General features: G+C 40.9%; 1 protein-coding gene across 2 annotated transcripts in view; it reads left to right on the forward strand.

The window, feature by feature from the left end:
• Window positions 1–5,619: 5,619 nt before the first annotated feature.
• Window positions 5,620–25,962, forward strand: part of FBXL5 (F-box and leucine rich repeat protein 5) — a 48,571-nt gene continuing 28,228 nt past the window's right edge. Inside the window, exons 1-5 of one of the 2 annotated variants that reach the window (XM_042984901.1) lie at window positions 5,620–5,973; window positions 16,180–16,395; window positions 20,298–20,393; window positions 22,972–23,158; window positions 25,505–25,687. In XM_042984901.1, coding sequence (XP_042840835.1) covers window positions 16,261–16,395; window positions 20,298–20,393; window positions 22,972–23,158; window positions 25,505–25,687 — 601 coding nt within the window. In that variant the 5' untranslated portion in view covers window positions 5,620–5,973; window positions 16,180–16,260. Of the gene's footprint in view, window positions 5,974–6,122; window positions 6,299–16,179; window positions 16,396–20,297; window positions 20,394–22,971; window positions 23,159–25,504; window positions 25,688–25,962 lie in introns of those variants that run through there. The other variant, XM_042984902.1, reaches the window with a different exon arrangement.

Genomic DNA, 25,962 nt, shown 5'->3' on the forward strand with positions numbered 1-25,962 from the left:
TTGGGAAAAATAGAAAAAATGTAAAAGAGGGAAAGAATCACCTAAAATTCTTATTATTCAGAGGAGACTTATTAAGATTTCGCCTCATCTATTTCTAATTCTTCTTATGTATTTTGTAAACGTGGGTGTGGGTTATACTGTAAGTACAGTTTTGATCCTGCTCTTTTTCACTTAACATTTTACCGGACCCATTTCCTCAGTGTCTTTAAAACATTGTCCCTACCCTCGAAGATGCCTCCAGTCCTACGGGAAAGATGATTGTGGACTAAAGGGCAGGGTACACAGAGAAGCCAGAGAGACAAAGCAGGCGTACGATACAGGTTCGAATAAAAACTTGGGATAAGCGTAAAATGACTGTGCAATGAGCACTGTTGCTACTGATTATGTATAATCAAACATTTTTCCTCTCATAGTATTAAAGATTTAAAAGTTATTGCCTAAATTCTGTTAAAATGCATTCTTTTTAATGAATTTCTATAGCTGACGACCAACAGGTACGTGTAGTAAAATAATAAAACTATACCAAAAGGTACATATTTGAAAGGTATTTAACTGCTTCCCATCTCAGAACCCCTGTTTACAAATTTCTGTTTTTATTCTAGAAACATACTTTTTGTTTTTTTAATGTTTATTTATTTTTGAGAGGGGGAGGAAAAGGGCAGAGAGAGGGAGACAGACAATCCCAAGCAGGCTCTGCACTATCACTGCACAGCCTGATGTGGGACTTGATCTCACAAACCTGAGATAATGACTGGAGCTGAAATCAAGAATCTATCACTTACCCAACTGAGCCATCCAGGCTTCCCCGTACCTTTTTTTTTTTTTTTTTTTTTTTAACACAAAGGAGATCCTATTTAACAAAGTATTCTCTACATTTTTCTAACTTAGAAAATCTTGATTTCATTCCATCCAGCAACATAGATCTATCTTATGCTTATGCTTTTAAGCATAAACATACATATATACAAACATATATAAACATACATATATATATGCTTATGCTTATGCTTTTAAGCATAAACATACATATATACAAACATATACAAACATATATAAACAAACATATATGTATACACATATATATGTACAATATATGTAAATATATATGTAAATATATGTTAAAAGGTATATATATATGTATGTACACATATGTACATATGTATGTATATATGTTAAAAGGTATATATATGTATATGTATATATACATATATATATATTAAAGTAGGCTCCATGCCCAACATGGGGCTTGAATTCACAACCCTGAGATCAAGAGTCACATGCTTTATTTTTTTGTTTGTTTTTTTAAATAAAATTTTTTTAATGTTTTTTTGAGAGAGACAGAGTGTGAGTGGGGAAGGGGCAGAGAGAGAGAGAGAGAGGGAGACACAGAATCTGAAACAGGCTCCAGGCCCTGAGCTGTCAGCACAGAGCCTGATGCGGGGCTCGAATCAGGAATGGTGAGATCATGACCTAGGCTGAAGTTGGACGCTTAACCGACTGAGCCACCCAGGCACCCCGAGAGTCACATGCCTTATGAAATGAGCTAGCCACGCACCCCATATCTTATGCTTTTTTTTAAACAGATGCCTATTTGTCCATTGAATGAATGTGCTGTAACCCAGTATCCTTCTGAGGGACATCTAGTTGTTTCCAGTGTTTTTGGTCATTATATAAAAAGTTTTATCATATCTTTGTGACAAATTTTTCTTTCCATAGTGTTACAGGCTGAAATGTGTTCCCCCCTAAATTTATTTGTTGAAGCCCTAACCCTCAGTATCTCAGAATGTGACAATATTTGGAGATCAGGCCTTTAAAGAGGTAAGTTAAAGTGGTTAGGGTGGGCCCTCATCAAATCTTACTGGTATCCTTGTATGAAAAGAAGAAAAGGACATAGACATACACAGGACAGAGGAAAGGCTCTGTGAGGACACTACGAGAAGGTGGCCATATGCAAGGCAATGAGGGAGGCCTCAGAGGAAATCAGACATGCTGACACCTTGATGTTGGACTTTCAGAACAGTGAGAAAATAAATTTCTGTTGTATAAACTTCCCAGTGTGTGATATTTGTTACAACAGCTCTAGCAAACTAATACACATAGTGACTCATCTATTATTATACAGTGAACACCAATGGGGAAATAGCATTCACTATTTAAATTAAAAAAAGAAAGTAAGGGTTTGGGGCAAACTACAGGCCTATATATATATATTTCCTTTTCTGAGGGCCATTTGCATATAAACTATCCTAAAGGAAAATGAAAAAAAGAAAATGGCCTTGCATTTCAAATCTGGCTATTTTTTCTTTTAATAATGCCATCACCCCTAGTAAAATCTTTACTCCTGAATCAACCTAGCCTGTTGCAGCAAACTGTTGATTGGCTGTTTTGACAGACAGTGAGGATCAATTCTGGTACCCAGTTAGGACTGGGATTCCAACTGTTTTTGCAACAGCAACATTCTTCCATCATTTGTTTTCACAACTCACCCCCTGTTGGGGAAAATGCTGTGTCACTCAGATAAACAGAGTTAAATGCCTTAGATTTGACTTTCCTTGACCACTAAGCCTTTCCAGGGCCCTCCAAACTAGGGTTGGAAAATACTAGCCAAGAGGCCTACCATCATATTTTTAGGTCCCCCATGGAATGATTTGGCATCTTCCCCCCCCGCCGTGTCATGCAGTTTTTCAGAGACAATGAGAGCAGGAAAGAAGGAACCCTCAATACACCAGGCACTAAGCGATGTGGATTTTCAGTGCTCTGTTCACATGTCTATCCAGTCTCCTTGAGGTAGCCGATAGCTAGATGGTCTGTTAGAGTTCCTTCTCTGTCCTATGGGAGAAGAAATCAGAGAGAGGTGGTTTCACTGACAAGCTTGGCCTCCATAACAGTTCCTGATCTGCTGTAGCTGCAGCGACCCATAATGAGACTACGCTGATCAATGTCTTCTTTCTGGGGCTAAAGTTTAATGTAAATCAATCATTTATTCTGGATATAGCAGGTGATTAATTGCCACATTACTCAGCATATAGAGCTAATGTTAACAGCTTCTTTCAAGGGGAAGAATGATCCACAGGACTTATTTTTTTTTTATCACTTTATTTCTTTCATTTTGTCATCTTGAACAAATTCCCTGAAATGGCCAGAGTCCAAAGTGGCTGTTATTATTGTTGAGCTGACTACAGAGCTTCAAATTCTGGGTTACAGCAAAACTGTGTGTGGAAGGATTTGTTGTTGTTGTTAAACACTTATTTAATATGCTTGCTTCTGGGGATACACAGGTGAACAACACAGATACAAACAAGTATTGAGAAATAGAATATGGTGTAGTAAAAGTCAGTTAAAATGAGGAAATTACAGAATGCCAAGAATTTCCCTCATTCCTTCTTTTTTTTTTTTTAAAGACTTTTATTTTTAGGTAATTTCTACACCCAGCCTGGGTCTTGAACCTACAACCCCGAGATCAAGAGTTGCACACTCTACCTACCGAGCTGGCCAGGTGCCTCTATTCTTTCTTTCTTTTTTCCACAAATATTAAGTAGTAACGTATGATAGGCATTGTTCTAAGCGCTGAGCATAAAACAAAATGCATGTTCTCTTGGAACTCATTTCTGCATATAACTGGTTCACCTAATTCTACATTTCAAGACAGCTGGGGGGAAAGATCCGAACGAAGTAAAGAAATAGAGGGGAAATGAGACAATGTCTTCTGGGGGATATTAAAAAACATAGAAGGAAAGCCCTGGTGAAAGAGCAGAGTTTAAAAGAAAGGAGGGGAGGGGCACCTGGGTGGCTCAGTCGGTTGAGTGCCTGACTTCCGCTCAGGTCATAATCTTGAAGTTGATGAGTTCGAGCCCCGAGTTGAGCTCTGTGCTAATAGCTTGAAGCCTGCAGCCTGCTTCAGATTCTGTGTCTCCCTCTCTCTCTGCCCCTTCCCTGCTCATGCTCTGTCTCTGTCTCTCAAAAATGAATAAACATTAAAAAAAATTTTAAAAGAAAGAAGGGGAAAGGGGAAGAGAATGATAGAAATATTAAGGGCCCTATCTATGTTCTATTATTTAAGTGTTATTCTTGTTTCTTTAGTACAGACTGTGCATAAACCATATCTCCGTACCCCACACAACTAACACAGTGCCTGGGAGGGTGTTACTGGACCTAGATTCATATGGCCAGATTATTCGGTTACTAATTTGTGGGATGTTAGGCAATTACCAGAGTGTCTTCAGGACTTAGTTTCCTACAGGACTACCTCACAAAGCTGTTTTAATAATAATAGCTTACAGGCAGTATTTATTATGTGCCAGGTGCTAACATAAGCAGGTCAAATATAGGAACTCTCTTAATTCTCCTAACAGTGACATGAGGAGGTATTTGTCTTAGCTCTAACGAAGATACCACAGACTGGATGGTTTATAAACAACTGCAGTTTATTTCTCATGGTTCTAGAGGTTGGAAGTCCAAGATCAGGATGCCAGCGTGGTAAGAATCCTTTTCCCGGTTGTGAACTGCCAATTTCCGCTTCTATCCCATGGCATAGGAAGCAAGCTCTCTAGCGACTCTTGCAAGGGCAACAATCAGTCACCACCTAATGTTCATGACTTCATCTAATCCTGATTACCTTCCAAAGGCCCACCTCCTAATACGATCACAGGGTGAAGCAGGGGGTCAACATATGAACTTGAGAACACAAGCATTTAGTCCATAGTTTTGTCCCTATTTTCTAGAAGAGGAAACTGAGGCACAAAGACCTCATGTAGCTTACTCAAAGTCATACAAGCAGTATCTGGCAAAACCAGGAATCTTACTTTATCTCCAGTCTGTGCTTTTAACCGCTGCTCATACTTCCTGTCCATAAAGGGCACATAGTAAGATGAGAAATAAACAGATGCGCCCTATTGCAAGATTCTTTCTCACCTTCTATCCATCATTTATTGAATATTCATCAAACCCCTGTGTTGTCATGGAACTGTGACAGATAATGGGGAGACAAAGGATGAACAGATCCTATCTGTTTCTTGCCTTCCCACAGTTTATCGTCATTAAGCAAATAACACTTTCAGGTTCTCAGCCTTCCCTGTTTTCTCCCGTTTCTCTGTGTGTCGATTAGTCCACCAACCAACCAGTCGAGGTTTGATCATGATTAGCGGAACCCATAACAGGGTCTCCCTAGGTTTCCTTGAGGTCTGGAGGGGGCGGGGGCACGTGACCTGTGGGGAAGAGACTGACCTCTCGGCAGTGACCTTGCTGGTCTCCTTTCTCCCTGAATCTCGACTTAAAATGGAGGGATGTGTACCAAGGTTCTTTCCCCGCACTAACCTTCTGTGATCATTCGCCCCTCCCCCCTCCCCCCGCCCCCAGACCTTTCTGACACCCCTGACCTGCTGTTTCTGTGCTTGAGGTACATTCCAGCCTCCCTAATTCCCAAGGGACATTTTTCCTTCCTTGGAGGCGCCAGAATTCCACGCTGCCCTCCCCTCCGGCCTGCTGGGGAGGAGATGCCGCCCTGCCCCCAGACCCAGGCTGGGCGCCCGCCCCGAGCGGAGGGGCGGCCAGTGTCCAGTCGGTTCACGCGGCACCGTTTCCCTGTGGGTCCTAAGTTCTTGGAACCCCGGTCCTGGGCCACCCATTAGTCGGGGCCTTTGACCAGCGGGCAGGGAGGTCGAGCCCGCCACCTGGGCATGGCAGGGAGGCAAAGGGCGGACTAGGAGGGCCCAGTGGCGCCCAGAACAGCCACTCGGGCGAACGGGAGTCACGGCCCGCGGCGCCCAAGCACAGCTCCCGGCCCGAGCGCAGCCATTGTGCTCGGCGGCCTCGGCCTCAAGGCCTGGTGGGCGTAGCGGCAGCGCTGAGAGGGCCTCCAAGACGACACCCCCTGCCTTCGGATAATGTGTTTTAATGTTGCGAAACAAATAGGGTAAAGACTTGGGTTTCTCTCCTCAGCAAGCGAAGGAGACAAGCACGAAAAGAACCCAGCAGGTAAGGGAGAGCTCCAGCCGCCGCCGCCGCCGCCGCCGCCGCGCGCCTGGTCACGTGGGCCTCGGGGACCGCATGGCGGCGGCCCGCGCGTCCCCGCGTCCCGGCCGGCCGAGTAGGCCGGGCGCGCGCGCCGACGGGGCGGGCGCATGCGCAGGGGGGCGCGCCGCCTCTGCCCCGCGGCGAGGGTGTCTATGGAGAGGCGGCGGCCGCGGCTGCTGAGGCAGAGGCTGAGGCAGTGGCGATGGCGCCCTTCCCCGAAGAAGTGGACGTCTTCACCGCCCCGCACTGGCGGATGAAGCAGCTGGTGGGGCTCTACTGCGACAAGGTAACGGTGTGCGGGGTCTCTTGCCCCGGGCAGCGCGGGCCGCGAGGAGGAGCGGGCCGGTCCCCGGGCGGCCTGGCCTGCGCCGCGCCCGTGGCCCCCGGGGCCGCGCCGCGCGGCTTGCCGCCTGCGCAGCTGTCAGCGCCGCGCTCGCTCCCCCGCACCCTCGGCGGGGAGCCCGCGCCCCCGCCCGGCCGGCGGCCTCGGACGTGCCCTCGGGGCCCGCGGCGCGGCCGCTGCCTGGCTGCGTACCCCTGGCCGGGCGGGCCCGCTGCCTGCGGCCGTGCCGAGCCTCCCGCCCCCGCCCCCTTGGGGAGAGGGGCCCCTCCGCGCCCCACCGACCTGCGGGGACCCCGGGCCGGCCACCTGCGCTGGGCTTCCTGTCCGCCCGGGGCCGGCCGTTTCTGCAGCTGTCCCCCGCCGCCCCCATCGCCGCCGCCCCTCATCCTGCTCCCGGCCGGTTTGGGGGCCCCCGGGTCTGTTTGCAGACGCCACCCATCCATCCTTCCGAACCTCTCGCTCGCTTCCTGGCTCGAGGGGCAGCTTCTCCCAGCCACCCCCCTGCTCATCTTACGCCCCCCGGCTGTTCCAAATCAATTTGGGAGAAACCCCAGGTTTCCTGGTCTAGGATGGGGAGACGCTTCGCTCTTGGTTTAGAGTTCTTTTTCTCCTTGCAACTTTTATTGTCCTGGAGCATTTCCTCGGCGTGGATCGTGTGATACGACCGCTACTCTCTGTTGGAATTCTTTACGTGGGCTCCAGTGAAACGGGCCTCGGAAAAAGTTGGTTTAACTGTGCGAACCTTTTTGGACTCTCGATTGGTGCAGCATTAGCTGAAAAAGCACTTTTCTGGAGATGGCTCAGGGCCTTCTGCTAGGGATTTTAAAGCAGTATCAAGCGCCCACATTTTTGTCAGTGTTCCGTTGGGGGAAAGAAGGGCCACCGATGTCCACATAGGTGCTGGAAACTTCGGGCAGGCCCGTTTTCGTGTAGAAATGAACCAGATGAAAAGCATTTCAACAGCTCTTGCTGAAGCCCAGAAGTCAGCTTTTGTGAATTTTCAGAACTTCCACAGTACTAAGCAAAAGCCCTGTTGAGGGAAAAGAGGGGTTCTGAGAGCCCAGTGAGGTGGTTGGAGGATGCCCAGAGGGCTCAGGGCGAAGCCACGTTAAAAACCAGCAATTAAAAACGCACTCACAACCACCCTTTTCCTCCTTCCATTTTGGAAATTAAAAAAATAACGCGATTCGGGTATAGGCTTAAACAGGACGGGCCAGGACAGTGCTTCTCAACCTTGGTAGCTGATTAGAATCCGCCCTCCCCCCCCCCCGCCCCCCAAGGCTGTTAAAAGTCCAAATTCAGTGCCCAAAGCACTGAAAATTCGGGAGTGACCCTGGCATCAAGTATGAACAATTTGACGCTCCCCCGGTGAGTCCAGCTCCCGTGCAGCCAAGGCTGAGAACCGTTTACCCAGAAGAAGCGAAAGGAGCGGGTAAGCCATCCATTAGGCTGCCCGACCCTGAAGTGTTTCAGTTAGATCGCTGCAGTGTTTTTACCTCCTCTGGGCTTTCAACTTAGTTATTCCGACGGTGGTCACGAATTGCAGGAAATTTAAAAAAAAAAAAAAAAAAAGAGTTTTTTTGTTTTTTTGTTTTTTTGTTTTTTTTTTACTTTCTCAAAATTGAAAAGGGAAAGTTGGTGAGGACTTCAGGAATATGAGGTCTTCTCTGCAGGCCAGCCTGGAGATGGCTTGAAATTGTTACGGAAATTTTTGTGCATGTGTACCCTTTCCCAGCGTGTTTGTGGTTTTCCCGAGGCGGTTGTGACTTTCCCGTGGTAGTTAAGAGTCACAGTTTTACTTAGTTACGTGATAGACTAACCAGCCTTATACCGTGCCATTAAAAAAAATTCTTTTTTAAATGTTTGTTTATTATTTTGAGAGAGCGTGAGCAGGGGAGGGGCAGAGAGAGAGGGAGACCCAGAATCCAAAGCGGGCCGGGTCTGAGCTGTCAGCACAGAGCCCGACGCGGGGCTGGAACTCACAGAGATCATGACCTGAGCCAAAGTCGGACCCTTAACCCACTGAGCCACCCAGGCGTCCCATATACAGTGTCATTAAAAAAAATTTTTTTTTTAAATCTTTATTTATTTTTGACAGAGAGAGAGACAGAGTGCAAGCAGGGAAGGGGCACAGACAGAGGGAGACCCAGAATCTGAAGCAGGCTCTGGGCTCTGAGCCATTAACACGGAGCCCGACTCAGGGCTTGAACTCACAGACCACAAGATCATGACCTGAGCCAAAGTCGGATGCTTAACCGACTGAGCCATCCAGGCGCCCCTTACAGTGCCATTTTAAAAACCAATACTTGGGTATGGGGCGCCTGGGTGGCCCAATCTGTTGAGCGCCTGACTCTTGGTTTCAGCTCAGGTCATGATCTCACTGTACATGAGTTGGAGCCCTGTGTCAGGCTTGGGGCTGAAGGTACGGAGCCTGCTTGGGCTTCTCTCTCTCCCTCTCTCCTGCCCCTCCCCCTCCCCTGCTCCACCTCTCTCTGTCTGTCTCTCTCAAAATAAGTAAATTCATTAACAAAAAATACCCGAGTCAAATGAGATTCTTTTCAGTACTTAAATGTTTCCTTTTGCAGTAATTAAGAAAGCATTTTCAATTTGACATAGCATAAGTCAAAATTATCACTAATTCTTAATTAGATGTAGTTAATGAGATTGTTGTAGATATTCATCAAGGAGATTAAAAGTCCAGTTTTCCAAACTGTGGATCAGAGATCAAGGTGATTTAGGGAGAAAAAAACTATAGGAATTCTATATCCAGATTTCTTCTTGATACTAATAGCTAGTGGAAATCTCCTACGATGTCCTTTGGGAGCCAGGGTGGAGAGATAAGTGTTTTATGATGGATGAATAATCTTAAAGGACTAATTTAAGAAAAAAAATTTTTTTAAATGTTTATTTATTTTTGAGAGATAGAGACAGAGTGCAAGTGAGGGAGGGGCAGAGAGAGAGGGAGACACAGAATCCGAAACAGGCTCCAGGCTCTGAGCTGTCAGCACAGAGCCCGATGCGGGGCTCGAACTCACGGACTGCGAGATCATGGCCTGAGCCGAAGTTGGATGCCTAACTGACTGAGCCACCCAGGTGCCCCTAATTTGTTTTTTTTTTTTTATTTATTCATTTATCATCTCAAGTTTTGCCTTCACCATTGTTTGGTGGTAAAGAGCAGGGATATTCAAATAGCCAGCAGTAAAACTTTACAAAATGAGAACTAGTTTTTGTACTCAAACTAAAAAGGTACAAGATATATTATTTCACTGTATTCTAATGTTGATTCTGAATGCACAGTGATTATAAAAGAAGTCAGTTTTATTTCCAGTATCAAACTTTTCAAGTACAATGTACTTTAGAAGCATCTGTGTATTTATTGGCATCAACTCAATCATTTATATACTTAGACTATAGTTTACTTAGAATAACTTACTCTGAAGTTATAGGCCATTTTAAATATTGCTGTGTAATACCTAATTTAATTCTTTGCTCTTGGATTTCCTCTTAAATTTATATAAGGTTTTATGGAAAGTTTTTTTCACTGTTACCTGGACAACAGTCCTTTGAAGTAAGTAAAGGAAGGGTTATTCCTATTTTATAGCTGGGGACTTGTAGGCCTAGATTAGCTAGACCCAGTTCACATGAGCAGTTAGTTACAGATCTAGATGGAAACCCAAGTCAGGATCATGATTTCTTTTCTTTTCTTTTTTTAAATTTAATTGTTTTTAAGTGTGTTTATTTTGACAGAGAGCGAGCTAGAGAACATGAGTTGGGTAGGGGCAGAGAGAGAGGGAGAGAGCTTTCCAGACAGACTCCCCGCTGAACCCACGAACAATGAGATCATGGCCTGAGCTGAGATCGGGAGTCGGAGGCTTAACCAGCTGCGGCACCTAGGTGCCCCAGGATCATGATTTCTATTTATATCATGATTTAATTTGTATGAAACCATAGTAGTTTCTGAAAAATCTTTTTGGGTAACAGTCTGTTATGAAATCTTTTTTGCTAATTCACTCGTCTTCCAAATTGGGAGGATTTTAGCGAACGTTTCATTGGATGACATCCTTTTTCCAGTTTACTCCGATCCCTCAGTCTTTCCTCTAGTCCTCAAAATTTAACATTAATTCTGCCAGTAAGTCTGGAGTCTCTACTGTGTGTTGGCCCTGTGTTGTGTCAGTAGCTTGCATTGGTGATACAAGGTGTGATTCCTGTTCTTAGGGAGTTTACTATCTAACATTTGTGCTAAGGTGGAAATCCAGATGTGGTGCAGTGGGAGCCAAGGGAAGTATATGGTCCGCTGTGCATTAAAGTGTCAGGAGTGGCCTAAGTCTCTTTGAACTGAGTGCTGAGAACAAAGTAGGTGGTGGTTCTAAGGATGTGCATGATACAGAGATTCCCAGACTTACACATAAGCCAGTTATAGAAGATTCAAGTGGTGGGGGCTTTATGGAGTGCCCAGGTTTTTCGGGTAAGGATATTAAAAGTGCTATTTACTTTATCAATTTATAAACAAAGGACATTTTGTAACTGAAGCCCTAAGAGGGAAATAAGCTACTAACTTGAATAGATTATTTTATTTTATTTTTAAATGTTTATTTATTTATTTTTGAGAGAAAGTTCGCACAAGCAGGGGAGGGACAGAGAGAGAGGGAGACACAGAATCGGAAGCAGGCTCCAGGCTCTGAGCCGTCAGCACAGAGCCCGACGCGGGGCTCGAACTCACAGACTGAGTGAGATCATGACCTGAGCCGAAGTTGGACGCTCAACCCACTGAGCCACCCAGGCGCCCCTTGAATAGATTATTTTAAAAAATTGGATGTAGCTTTATGAAGAATTTAGTTTCTTTGTTTTTCTCTGCATACCTGTAAAAGCTGTTACTGATTGGTATTGGGGAGATTGGTTTATTAGAGGGAATATTGAATTGAGAACTAGAAAGTGGAGGAAAGGGGAATTTAATGAGTTCTTACTACATGCATACATTATTTCTTTTAATCCTTACAAGAGCCTCGTGATACAGGTATTATCTGTTATTTAAAGATGAGGAAACAGACTTAGTTTAGTAATTTACCCAACCCACTCAACTAGTAATTAGGAGAGACAGAATTTTAATCATAGGATTTTTCCCCCCTTCTGAAGCCCACGTTTTTTTGTATTACCTTATTGATTTTGTTACTTATTACCTGTTACATGATTTTCTGCAAATATTTCACCTGTGGGCCATAGTTTTTTTCATACAGTTAGTCCATAAGATAGTTATTAAGGTTTTTTTAATTGAGTATAAATCTCCATTGATTGAATCATAGCATTGTCTGGCTGAGTAGATAAAAAGTAAAAATTTATTTGAAGCAATAACGTTTGGGTTTTTATTATACTATTATATATATATACATATATATGTATATATGTATGTTTGAACTGAATCTAGTCTTTAAGTGACACAACTTTTTGAGTCAGTTTGAAGCCAGGTTTTAAGATTTTAGGTTGTAGAGTGTCTGAGACAGAAAGCCAGTTACAAATCCTTTTAAATATGAGAGATACCATGTTACTGGGTTGTTACTATTTGTTGACTATGTGTATATCCTGTTCTATATAGGTTTATGGGGTTGAGTTTGCCAGGCATCAAGGTATACAAGTTTATAGGTCATTTAGGAAATTTTCTATCCTATTGTAGCAGTGTTTTTCCTAGTGTGTTCTATAGTCCATTAGTGGGTCATGGAATCAGTTTCATGGGATACAAACAGACTTTAAAAAATGAAATGGAAAAGTATATATTGGAGTACATCACAGGTTAGAGAGGGAAATAATTGTTTCCTGAAATTTGTTTGAAGTGTTTGTGATGTGTGTGTGTCTAGGTTGCACTGTATTTCAGACTAAAGGTCATGGTTAAATGTGTTTGAAAAACACTTCTTTAGAGTAGCATTTCTCAACCACAGCACTGTTGACACTTTGGGCTAGATGATTCTTTCTTGTGACTGCCTGTGTTTTGTAGGATGTTTAGCTGGATCCCTGGCTTTTTACCCACTAGGTGTCAGTAGCACTTCTGCAGTGGTTAACAACCAAAAATGTCCTTGCACATTAGTTCCTGGAGGGTAGAATTGACCTTTGGTGAGAACTATTGCTTTAGAGCAAGGTTCTGACAGTTCACTCTCTTTGTTGGATGTGGAAACAAACAATCGGTTATGATTGGAACCGATATTCTATGTTGCAGAAAGAACATAAGATTTAGAATCATAGAGGTTTGATCTCTGTTTTGTTGTCTACTAGTTGTATGGTTTTGGGCAAGTTATTTTTTCTGAGCCTCAGGGTTTTCATCTATAAAATGGGAATTATAATACCTACTTTATCTAAAAATACTTACTTTAGGGGCACCTGAGTGTCTCAGTCAGTTAAGTGTCCAGCTCTTGGTTTCGGCTTAGGGCATGATACCATGGTTTGTGGGTTCGAGTCCTGCATTGGGCTCTGTGCTGGCAGCTCTCTTAAAATAAATACGTAAACATTAAACAAACAAACAGCACTTAGTATATAGTGCATCATAGGCCTCAATATGTCCCAGATATTACTAGTATCTAGGTTTTTTGTCTCAATCAAGTTTGTGTGTTTGAGTAACTTTGCAGAGGCAAGCTAAATTTTAAAAATTCCTGTAAACCGATTTTTTAAAAGTCAAATTGTATGCATTCTGGTTATCTTTTTAGCTGCAAAATTTACGGACTTTAGTACCAGGCTAAAACAATTGCTCATTTCAAGTGGAAATGAAGTGATTTGGGTAGCATAAGGACTTCTAATGATAGCTTTATTTGGGCTAACTATAAAAATAACAGAAAAACCCAAGCAGGGCTTATTTATATTAATTTTGTGTTCTTTGGATGTATTATTAAATTATAACAAGGGCTCTATGAGGTAGTTAATATTATTAGCCTTATGTTACAGATGAAGAAACTGAGGTAGAGAGCCATTTAGTGACTTGTGGCAGAGATAGATTCCTTTCTTAGCAGTCTGGCTCCAGACTCGCACTTGCAGCCACTAAGCTGGATTGACTCTATGACTCATGTAGAGTCCTTTCGTGGATCTCATTGGGTTCTCGGTCTGTAGTGTGGACCTGGTTTTTGTTTTAGCTTGTTATTAAATCTGAAAGATTTCCTAATAGTCCAGTGAGAATGTATGCAGAATTTCCTGCATGTCTTTTAAGATGTTATTTTCCTTAAGTCATGTGAGGGCATTATTTATTTTTTTGCCATGCTTTGGTTTTTGTTTCTGAAAAATTGTATAGCAATAGGATGTTTTAAGATTTATCTGTTATTTCTAAGACTTATTTTTAATTAAAAAACATTTTTTATGTTTACTCATTTTTGAAAGACAGAGGCAGAGCACAAGCAGGGGTGGGGCGGAGAGACAGGGAGACACAGAATCCGAAGCAGGCTCCATCCAGGCTCTGAACTGTCAGCACAGAGCCTGATGTGGGGCTCGAACTCATGAACCGTGAGAGCATGACCTGAGCTGAAGTCGGACACTCAAGTGACTGAGCCACCCTGGTGCCCCTAATTTTAATTTTTTTAAATGACCCATGATAGTATTTGCTAAGACTAGCCACTGGTGAATTTTGTTGTGATCTTGTGTGGCATTTCTTAGGATAAAATCAACATTAGTATAACCAGATCTGTTCTGCCTCTTGTTTTTGTGTGACTCAGGAGCTACGAATGGTTTTTACATTTTTAAACAGTTGGAGAAAATCAAAAGAATAATATTTTGACATGTGAAAATTATATGAGATTCAGATTTCTCCATCCATAAATAAAGTTTTATTGGAACATAGCCACATTCATTCGTATGACTGCTTTAATGCTACAGCAGCTAAATTAAATAGTTGCTATAGAGTATGTCCTGTAGAACCTAAAATATTTATTATCTGGCCCTTACCAGAAAAAGTTTCTCGATAATTTACTCACTTATTGTGGCTACTGTTCCTTATGTTATTTCCCTTCACCAGACTAGAAGCTCCATAAAGGCGGAGATGTCTATTTTGTTCATGATGTTCCTATCTCGAGTACAGGAACAATGCCTAGCTCTTAATAGCTGCCCATTAACTATTTGAATTGAGAAAAAAAAAAGTGCATGAATTTATAAAAGCGAATGATTAATTTTCAAAATGACTAGAGCTAGCATTTATTAAGCACCAATTCATTTTAATTTCATAGCCACCATGTGAACTACAGATGTTGTTATTCTCATTTAACATCAAGAAGAAACTAAGACATTGAAAGGAGTAAAGTAACTTACCCAGGGTTACACATTTAAATAAATGGTAGAACTAGGATTTGATCCCTAGAGACTCTGTTGTGGTTTCCTATAAATGACTTAATACCTAATACGCATAAGTTTTACATAAGCTACTTAGTTAATTCTACTATGTGTGGTGGAATAGTTCTACTTTAGGTGTTTACCATCTTTTCTGGTGCTTTGTCATAAGCCTACTACTCCTGTTGAGGGCAGGCAATTGAGACAGCTTAGGGTCTGCTCCATTTTAGGAATACTGGGTCAGACTTGACCAACCAAGTCTAGGAAGTGTGGGGTCAGTAGCTCCTTCCCCTCCATTCACTGTCTGTGTTTTTAACCTAATCAGGTTTTCCCTCTCAAAACTGGACTTTGAAACTAGAGTTGATACAATAGAAAGTAGATTTAATATGGCAATGGAGGGTTTGTATATTATTTTGAACTTTAATTTGGATCAGGTTTCTTGATAAGATTATACATTTAAACACGAGAATTTAATTTGCCATTCAGTGTGAAAAATTAAAATTACTTCTGAATAGTTATTTTCTTTGGTTGAATAGTAGAATTAAAGAAAATGGCAGTGTATATATTTCTTTATTTTGTGATTGATTTGTGCCTTTCCTTCAAGTGCATTTACTTTCTCGTGCCGTGATGCGCTAGGTTTCCATGTTGTACCGTTGCAGTGCCTTTACCTCAGAAAAATACATGATTTCTTATCTGAGCTGCTAAGTGTTTATTCTGTTTTTCTTAAAAAACAAAAACTAGTTCCCTTAAAATCATCTAATTATTTTTTAAGTTTATTTATTTATTTTGAGGGAGGGAGAGAGCAAACAGGAGCAGGGGAGAGGAGGGGGGAGAGAGAGAGAGAGTCCCAAGCAGGTTCCATGCTGTTAGCGCAGAGCCTGATGCAGGGCTCGATCCCACAAACCAGACTGTGAAATCACGAGCTGACGTCAAGAGTCGGACACTTAACCGACTGAGCCACCCAGGTGCGCCCCTAATAATATTCTGATAGCTCAATATTTTATAATTATTTCTGGAACAGATCAGACTCATCTTGATATTAAAGTTTAAACAAACTATAATAGAGTATTTTTAAGCTTTTACATTGTAAAAGTCGTATAATAGCATAAAGAACATTTTGAACAAAGAAAAAAGTACTTATATTATCCTAACACAACTATTTAAAAATTTCATATAACTTTATGGAGTATCTGTATTTAGTATATGTGTAGAATAACAGAATCTTAGGTTTGGAGGGAGTCTGGTCCAATCCCTTTTATTTAAAGAAGCTATGTGATTTTTTGGTTCATGAATCAGTTTCCTGTATCATCAAGCTCTTCAGAATGTAGACCATTTTCTTTCTGACCCTAGTGTACTTTTTATTATACCATTATAATTTGTCAATTTATGAATTTCCTTTATGTGTGCTTGAACAAATAAGTGTAAGGGAGGTATTTTGCTGTGTACAAAACTAAATAGGAGTGTATTTGAATATTTTTTATTGGTGTATATTTACATGTATTTATTATGCCTTTCTTTTTAAAATGTTTCTTCAGCTTTCTAAAACGAACTTTTCCAACAACAATGATTTCCGTGCTCTTCTGCAGTCTTTGTATGCTACTTTTAAGGAGTTCAAAATGCATGAGCAGATCGAAAATGAATACATTATCGGTTTGCTTCAACAACGCAGCCAGACCATTTATAATGTACATTCTGACAATAAACTCTCTGAGATGCTTAGCCTCTTTGAAAAGGGACTGAAGAATGTTAAGGTGAGTTGCAAAAATGAGTATTTAACTGTCAAAACTTGTGTCCTTACTAGTATGTCATTAGCAAAACCTATTAGCATTTTATAGTAAATGATGTTATGTTACAGAAAAAAAATATTCTCACACTGTTAAAGACAGTAAGGAAGACTTTATTCAAGGGATTACTTCATTGGGGTTTTGCAGTAGGGGAGAGAGATTGGGCTCAACTGTGAATAGGATATCTAAGGATTTATAGCCAAGGAACAGAGCAGGGGTCAGGAAAATTTCTAAGAAGAAACATCAATGGTAGACTGACTCAAGAGGATTTTTACTGAAGGCAGATCAGGGTGGTGAGATAATTGAGGATGGATAGATACTGATTATGATCAATGTCAAGGGTAGAGGGATTTTTGCTAAACTGACTCAGAATGACTTTTGCTAAAACTAGACTAAGTGGGCCAAGGACAGAGTTCAAGGTTGAGGCCTAGTTGAGAAGAGGGCTCAAAGGAGTCTGAGTCTATCAGGTTGACGAGAATCTTTGTTAGTTACCTCTTTATTACTGTATATAAAATTTATAGTGAATGCTACTCCACAGGTCTTAAAGTTGTTTTTGTACGTTGAAATTTTAATTACCACAAAATTTTTACTTTCTGGTAACATTTGCTCAACTCTTAGAAGAAAGCTATAATGAATGCAGTTACTGGTGACTGAAGGTGAGATTGTTACTACAATGAATGAATACTTTTAAAAAAATTTATTAAAAAATTATTAATTTATAAAAATTTGTAAATTTTTATTTAAATTTTTTATTTAAAAATTGAATGTTAGCTATAACATTTACTATATTCCCTTTTTCCATATTTTAGGGTGCAGGGATGGTTAAATGGGACAATTTGTAATTGTATGACATAAAATTAGACCTATTTGAGTATAGTTTAGGATAATGATATAGAAAGATTTTCCTTTTACTTATGTTTGCATATTGTGGAAATGTGAAGTTTTATCTTTTATCTCCCTCTGGCTTGGTGAAGCATAGATTTAAGTTGCAACTCTGTCAAACAACCACACACCTTTCACTTACAGACTTGCGTTCTAGAAAGACTGTTGTGCAGCAGGGAGGAGGATGGGTTGAAGGGAAAGAAAAGACTGAAGTAGAAAGACCAAGACCATTCTAAAAAATACTGTAGTAGTGTCTAGAAGAAGACACCGTAACTCCTTGGTGGAGAGGTGGGTGATGGGGTGAGGGTGGGGTACTGGGTAGTGATGGAAGGGAGATTTACTTTTTATTGAATACTCTTTTGTACTCTTTCAATTTTGTGTCATGTTCATGTATTGCTTGTTCAATAAAATGATTACGATCTGAACTAAAGTAGTGGCTAGAGGAGATAGAGGGAAGAAGACAGACCTGAGAATTAACATAGGACATAAAATTGATAGAATGTAGTGCTTACGTACAAAGGAAAAGGGAAAGGAGAAGGAGAAAGAAGTAAGAATGAGGATTGAGTCTGACTTTGTAGGGAATATAGAAGAGGCTTGGGGAATAAAAAGATCCATTTTGGACACGTTGGGTTTTAACTGCTTTTGCAATCCAGGTGGGCACTTATTAATAGGAAGAGGTATAGATGGGATTCGGGGACAGAAGAGTAATTTGATTTAGATAAGCAGATTTGATAATTATTAGCATGTGAAGTGGAAATGGAAGCCACTTGGGCATGCTTAGGAAAAATACGTAAAATCTTTAGAGATTAGGACATTGGATGGAATATTGGGAAGCACTTGAATAAATTAGTACAAAAAGGAGGAGACTACAAAACACTCATCAGGAATAAAATATTCCCACATTTTATTACTTAGATTTTAAATTTTAATTTTTTAATTTTAGAGAGAGAGTGTGTGTGTGTGAGCAGGGGAGAGGGGCATAGGGAGACAGAGAGAGAGAGGGAGAGAGGGAGAGAGGGAGAGGGAGAGGGAGAATATGTTTTAAGCAAGCTCCAAGCTCAGCATGGAGCCCCTGACACAGGGCTCAAACCTGTAACCCTGGGATCATGATCTGAGCTGAAATCAAGAGTTGGCCTCTCAACCTGAGTCACCTTCGGGAGCCCCTATTCCCACATATATACAGTTTCATTTTTAGAAAAAAAATTTTTTAATGTTTTTATTTATTTTTGAGACAAAGACAGAGCATGAGCAGGGGAGGGGCAGAGAGAGAGAGGGAGACACAGAATCTGAAGCAGGCTCCAGGCTCTGAGCCGTTAGCACAGAGCCCGACGCAGGGCTTGAACTCACGGACCGTGAGATCATGACCTGAGCTGAAGTTGGATGCCCAACCGACTGAGCCACCCAGGCACCCCTACGTGTTTATTTGTTTTTGAGAGAGAGAGAGAGAGAGAGATGCAGAGCATGAGCAGGGTAGGGGCAGAGAGAGAGACACACACAGAATCTGAAGCAGGCTCCAGGCTCTGAGTGGTCAGCACAAAGCCTGATACGGGGCTCGAACCCACGAGCTGTGAGATCATGACCTGAGCCAAAGTCAGACGCTTAACCGACTGAGCTACCCAGGTACCCCTGTAAAATTCTGCATGTTTTAAGTTGATAGGGCTGATGTAGAAGTGTTAGATGTTACAGGGAGATGAGATCTGAGTTCATGTGAGAAAGAACTTTTTAGCTATTGTCCAGAATTAGAGTGATTTACTAAACAATGTTGGGAGCCTCTTACCCTTAGAAGTACATTGATAACCTGACTTTTTGAAGTAGATATGGTCTTCCGTCAGCATAACATAACAGGTGTTGTAGATCGTGTAGTGGAGGGTGCCCCAGATGAGTTTGAAGGGACTCTGGTGATATAGTCCAGTAGGCTCTTATGAACTGCTCAGACATAGATTAGGAAAAGAAACATAGAGATTATATAAATGTAGACATTAGAAGTCAATAGAAGTTTTGAGCAAATACTTGCTATTTTTAGACTTTATGACATTTTAAAGTTTTGTTTTTTAATTTAAAAAAAATTTTTTTAACATTTATTCATTTTTGAAAGAGAGAGACAGAGTGGGAATGGGGAAGGGGCAGAGAGGGAGCGAGACACAGAATTCAGAGCAGGCCCCAGGCTCGAAACAGGCTCCAGGCTCCAAGCTGTCAGCATGGAGCCCGATGCAGGGCTTGAACTCACAGACCACAAGATCATGACCTGAACCGAAGTCAGCTGCCCAACTGACTGAGCCACCCAGGTGCCCCATAAAATTTTGTTCTTTTAGTGTTTATTTTTTTTGAAGGAAGAGAGAGACAAAGCATGAGGGGGTGGGCGGGGGCAGAGAGAGAGGGAGACACAGAATCCAAAGCAGGCTCTGGGCTCTGAGCTATCAGCATAGAGCCCGATGTTGGGCTCAAACCCATGAACCGTGAGATCATGACCCGAGCTGAAGTTGGAGACTTAACCAACTGAGCCACCCAGGCGGCCCAACTTTATGACATTTTAAAGAAGTATAAGATCACATTACTAAAAATCCAAGGTTCCTTTGCAAGATAATTTAAAGACATCTTTTTTTTTTTTTTTTAATTTTTGATACTTATTTTTTGAGAGAAAGAGACTGAGCATGAGTGGGGGTGAGTCAGAGAGAGGAAGACACAGAATCTAAAGCAGGCTCCAGACTCTGAGCTGTCAGCACAGAGCCTGACACGGGGCTCAAACTCACAGAACGCGAGATCATGGCCTGAACCAAAGTCGTATGCTTAACCACCTGAGCCACCCAGGTGCCCCTTTAAGGGTATCTTTTATGCTTTGAAAAGTACAGAGACCACTTTGCTATTTGTCAGTCTATTCTTTTTCCTGAGGTTTTATGTTGCATTTTAAACTGATTTCCTAGGATCAGTACAGTGTAAATAATGAAGCAAAACTTTTATAGGATGTAATTTTTTTTTTATGTTTCTAGAATGAATGTGAGCAGTTAAATTATGCAAAACAGCTGAAAGAGAGATTGGAGGCTTTTACAAGAGATTTTCTTCCTCACATGAAAGAGGAGGAGGAGGTAAGCATAATTTTTTCTCCCTTATAAATTTGATCTATGAAATTTTTAAGATGTTATTTTGCCTTTCATTCTTCAAAATAATGCACAGGAAGATAAGCCTCCAGTTCATTTTAGGAAAGGAAGAAAACCCCAAGAAAAACATTAATTTTGTTCCCTTGGTTGCTTTTCATTGAATCCTTTATGTATGTATGTATGTATGTATGTATGTTTAGTTTTGAGAGAGAGAGAGTGCAAGCATGAGAGGGGCAGAGAGAGAGCAAGACACAGAATCTGAAGCAGGCTCCAGGCTCTTGAGCTGTCAGCACAGAGCCCAACTTGGAGCTTGAACTAGTGAACTGAGCCACCACCCCGGGGTCCCTCTTTGAATCCATTATTTAATTCAATTAGTCAACTAATATTTATTTTCTTACTATGTAGATGGCATTGTATTGAATGTTAATAGCGTTTTATGTTACCTTAATGTCTTCATAGAACCTTTAGGGGATTCTTTAAACTTTTTAATGTTTTGTGTATTTTCATGCTAAGTTTAAAGAATTTTTACTGGGGTGCCTGGGTGGCTCAGTCAGTTAAGTGTCCCACTTTGGCTCAGGTCATGATCTCGTGGTTTCGTAAGTTTGAGCCCCACATTGGGCTTGCTGCTGTCATTGAGGAACCTGCTTTGGATCCTCTGTCTCCCTCTCTGCCCCTCCGCGGTTTGTCCTCTCTCTCAATAATAGAATAAACACCGAAAAATAAATAAATTTTATAAGCTCTTAAAGCTTTAAACCCATTAATTTTTTTAAGTTTATTTATTTTGAGAGAGAGCAATCCATGGAGGGGCAGACAGAGAGGGAGAGAAAAATCCCAGGTAGGCTCAGCATCGTCAGGGAGGAGCCCAACACAGGGCTGAACTCATGAACCTGAGCTGAAATCAAGAGTTGGACATGGGGCACCTGGGTGGTTCAGTCGGTTAAGCAGCCGACTTCGGCTCAGGTCATGATCTCGCGGTCTTTGAGTTCGAGCCCTGCATCGGGCTCTGTGCTGACAGCTCAGAGCCTGGAGCCTGTTTCGGATTCTGTGTCTCCCTCTCTCTGACCCTCGCCCGTTCATGCTCTGTCTCTCTCTCTCTCTCAAAAATAAATAAATGTTAAAAAAAAAAAAAAAATTAAAAAAAAAAAGAATTTTTTCTGATCTTTTTTTTGTAGTACATTTTGGTAATCAAATGGTAGTGTTAAACTTACCAATTTTATTCCTACTACACACATACTGGGTTATCACTGAGTGGATGAGCAAAACATTTTTCCATTCTCTTTTTTCTCTAAAATGGGGTGAATATCAGGATTAGGGTAAAGAATAGAAAAATAAATAATTTTGAGGAGCTGGATTCTTGTTTCGTTGCAGATTAGTTACTGTGGTCATTCTCACTTATGGCTTCACCTTATAATCAGATCTATATTTAAAAAAAATAAAATAAAACTTTCAACTCTCTTCGGACTAATTAAATCAGGTGAGAGATACTGGCCTGGATATATTGAAAGGTCCCCAAGTCATTGTGGCGAAACCACCACTGAAGCCACTGAGTTATTAAATAGTGTTTCTTAACCTGTGATGTACATCAAAATGATCTTGGAACCCCCCCCCCCCCCTTCCCACCCTAAAAAACAAAAGCCTTGTCTTTACTTCTTCAGGATTCTAATTCTGTAAATTGGAGGTTGGGACTAAGCATCTGTTTCGAAGAAGAAATATAGATAGTTCAAGGTCTCAGTAGACCTCTGAGTTTTATGGTTCTTAGTACACTGGGTACCTTTCTCATGATTTAGAGGCCCTGTTGAGGTAGAGTTCAGTTACTGAGGTATCAGAAGGCAGTTAATTGATCTAAATGTCTAACCATATGAGACTGATAAGAGTGTTTGTACAGAAAAACTTTTGCTTTTGATGCTTTTAAATTCCATGGGATTTATTAGAGAAGCTGTAGAAAGAAGAGTCTTTTGGTGATATTCTTTACACACTTTTTTGGCTAAACTAACTTGGTGGCAACAAGTAAAATTTTTATTTTTTTGAAATACGAGGTCATAATACTACACTCGAGCCATTAATAATTTAAAAGGTATAGGGACGCCTGGGTGGCTCAGTCGGTTAAGCCTTTGACTTCGGCTCAGGTCATGATCTTGAGGTTCACTAGTTCAAGGTCTTCATCGGGCTCTGTGCTGACAACTCAGAACCTGGAGCCTGCTTCAGATTCTGTGTCTCCCTCTCTCTCTCTGTTCCTCCTCTGCTCATACTCTATCTTTTAAAAATAAACATTAAAAAAAAAATCCATACATAGGAATCTCTGGGGCACCTGGGTGGCTCTGTCGGTTGAGTGTCCGACTTCCACTTAGGTCGTGATCTCCTGGTTCACAGGTGCGAGCCCCAAATTGGGCTCTGTGCTGGCAGCTCAGAGCCTGGAGCCTGCTTTGGATCTGTGTCTCTCTTTCTCTGCCCCTCCCCCGCTTGCATTCTGTCTCTCTTAAAACTAAATAAACATTAAAAAAAAAAAGGTGTAGAGTAAACAAAACTAGTTAGGCATATTTACTTATGAATATTTTGTTTCATTTAGGTTTTTCAGCCAATGTTAATGGAATATTTTACCTATGAAGAGCTTAAGGATATTAAGAAGAAAGTGATTGCACAGCACTGCTCTCAGAAGGACACTGCGGAACTCCTTAGAGGTCTTAGCCTGTGGAATCAAGCTGAGGAGCGACAGAAGTTTTTTAAATATTCTGTGGATGAAAAGTCAGATAAAGGTGAGATTCGTATGTTTATTTTTTTATTTTATTTTAAGTAGACTCCGCACCTAATGTGCGGATTTAACGACCCTGAGATTAAGAGTTGCATGCTCTACCGACTGAGCCAGCCAGGTGCCCCTGAGATTCCTATGTTTAGATAATGAATGATTTAGTTTTGAGGCCATCTGTGTCTTGTTGATAATGAGCTTCAGATTTTGTTTGAGGAATAAATTTAAACCATTTATTTACAAGTGTACATTTAATTGAAGACTAGTTTCTAAGAATTTGATGTTATGATAATTTAGAATCGGCGGCAGGGGGGGTTGGCACCTGGGTGGCTCAGTCCGTTAAGCATCCGACTTCAGCTCAGGTCATGATCTCACTGTTTGTGGGTTTGAGCCCTGCATCGGGCTCTGTTGACAGCTCAGAGCCTGGAGTCTGCTTGGGATTCTGTGTCTCCCTCTCTCTCTGCCTCTCCCCTGCTCGTGCTCTGGCCCTCTTTCTCTGAAAAATAAATAAAAATTAAAAAAAAAATGTATATTTGGGCCACAAGCAATATAATATAGTGTTTCTTAAAGGAACTCATGTAGTAGTAGTAATAATTATTATTTTGGCCAATCAAAATTATTGAAAGCTACCATATACAGAGCACTTTTGCAGTATCATCCAACTTTCTGAGCTCCATTGACCATAGTGGCTGATTTTATCCTTCCTTGTTTTTCTCATCATTTAAAAAAAAAAATTTTTTTTAAGGTTTATTTTTGAGAGAGAGTGTGTGCATGTGGGAGGGGTGGAGGGAGAGAGAGAGAATCTCAGGCTGACAGCGTGGGGCCTGATATGGGGCTCGATCTCATGAGTGAGATCATGATCTGAGCCAAAATGAAGCTTTGGACAATTAACTGACTGAACCACTCAGGGCCCCTCCATCAGTTTTTAAAATCAGTTGTGCTTATAGTTTTATTTCCATCCTTTTCCATGTGTCACTGTATTAGCTTATATCCAGTAATACAAACAGGAGTGAGAATGAGAGGTACTGTTTTTCTGTGTACAGTTATGAGAAAACAAATGACAAATGCAAGTAAAATATGTTTGCCTTTTTTATTCATAGACTATTTCCTCATTTTTCTTAAAGATCTTTGATAGCTTTGCCTTTTAAAACCTCATTGAGGAAAATTGGCATCCTCAGGCTAGTAAAAATTTCTTCTGTTTCTACATGGGCAATAGCAATGACATTCCTTTTAAAATTGCTTAAAATTCTTTGAAATTGGTCCTTTTCTCTTTATTTAACAAAGTAGGTGAGATACATGTTGAAACAAAAATGTTTTTATAGGTGAACCTATAATTAAACCCATAAAACTTGGGTGCTGCACTTTGAAATGCAGCTTGGGCCTTAGACACCAAGCCAAGACCTGTTGTGTCTAGTTTAATTGTAATTACAACATGGGGTTTAAAAGCATCACACTTATTACGTTTAATTTTCCCACTCCTTCAAAGCAAATTATAGCTGTATTATGATTAAATATTTGCCATTTGAAAAGGGTTAGTTTAAAATAATTTGATCATAGCATTTCTGTATTTAAGTTGCTTTTTGAGGGCAAATCAGATGTACAAAGTACCTCAAATTCTTTGTAATCCTTTAATGATGAATCTTTTGTATTCTGTATTCTTTATTGTAGCGCCTCATTTGCATTTTTTAAAAAATTACTAAAGTAATTCTTTATGGGAAATTGGACATTCAGTGACTATTTTTTATAATAGTTGCTGACAAAAGATTCCTGATAAATGTATACCAGCATTAGAAATGTTTACATTTTCTCAACTGGCTCACAAACAGTAGGTTAGCCATGGTTATAGAAGTTAGATTTCACAGGCATCTTGTATCAAATGTGAAAATCAGAGAGGGAACACGAGGAAAATACTGACATAATCCTAATAGATGAGTGGAACGTGTTGTGAGATTTGTGTGTGTCATTAAAAATGCCTTGGAGATCTCATCATCTGGCTGACTCTACACTGGAAGCTGTAAAACCTGCTGGGTTCCTTTTTCAAATGATGCTTCTTGTGCTACAAAGTGAGTATTGTTTTTTCTGTGATGCCTTTGTAGGAGGAAGTCAATTCTGTGTTCATGATTGTAGCTCCCACTGATGAAGTATGATTTGGGCCATGATAGTTTAACCCTACAGGTTCTTAACAAGTTGAACATCCCCATGTTACCACTAATCCATGTTATTTCCTTTTCACATCTTGCAAGCAGGAAGGAGTGGACTTTAGGCACTGAACTTTATTTATAGAAATGTGATTGTAATTTCTTACTGCATTTGCCCTTACAGCCTTTAATGTTCAAGTTTTTCTTTTTTATTTCAGAAGCGGAAGTGTCAGAGCAATCCACAGGTATAACCCATCTTCCTCCTGAGGTAATGCTGTCAATTTTCAGTTATCTTAATCCTCAAGAATTATGTCGATGCAGTCAAGTAAGCACTAAATGGTCTCAGCTCGCAAAAACTGGATCGCTTTGGAAACATCTTTACCCTGTTCATTGGGCTAGAGGTAGGTAAATGTGACTTTTAGCTTGTTTAAAAAATAATTTCTATCCATTTTTTCAAATGATTATTCATAGATGTTAATAAGCAAGGTCAGGAAGGGAAATTCTGAGAGGTTGACCAAAAAGTAGATTTCGTAGTTAGATCACGTGTTCTTTGTATACTACTTTTGAAAAACTAGCAGTGCTGAAGTATCCGTGAGTGATTTATGTGATGCGTGCAATTTCTTTTAAAATAATTAGGAAAAAACAAGGGAGAGGTTGCTAAATAATTGGTAAAATG

The sequence above is a fragment of the Panthera tigris genome, chromosome B1, assembly GCF_018350195.1.
Source record: "Panthera tigris isolate Pti1 chromosome B1, P.tigris_Pti1_mat1.1, whole genome shotgun sequence".
Taxonomy (NCBI): domain Eukaryota; kingdom Metazoa; phylum Chordata; class Mammalia; order Carnivora; family Felidae; genus Panthera; species Panthera tigris.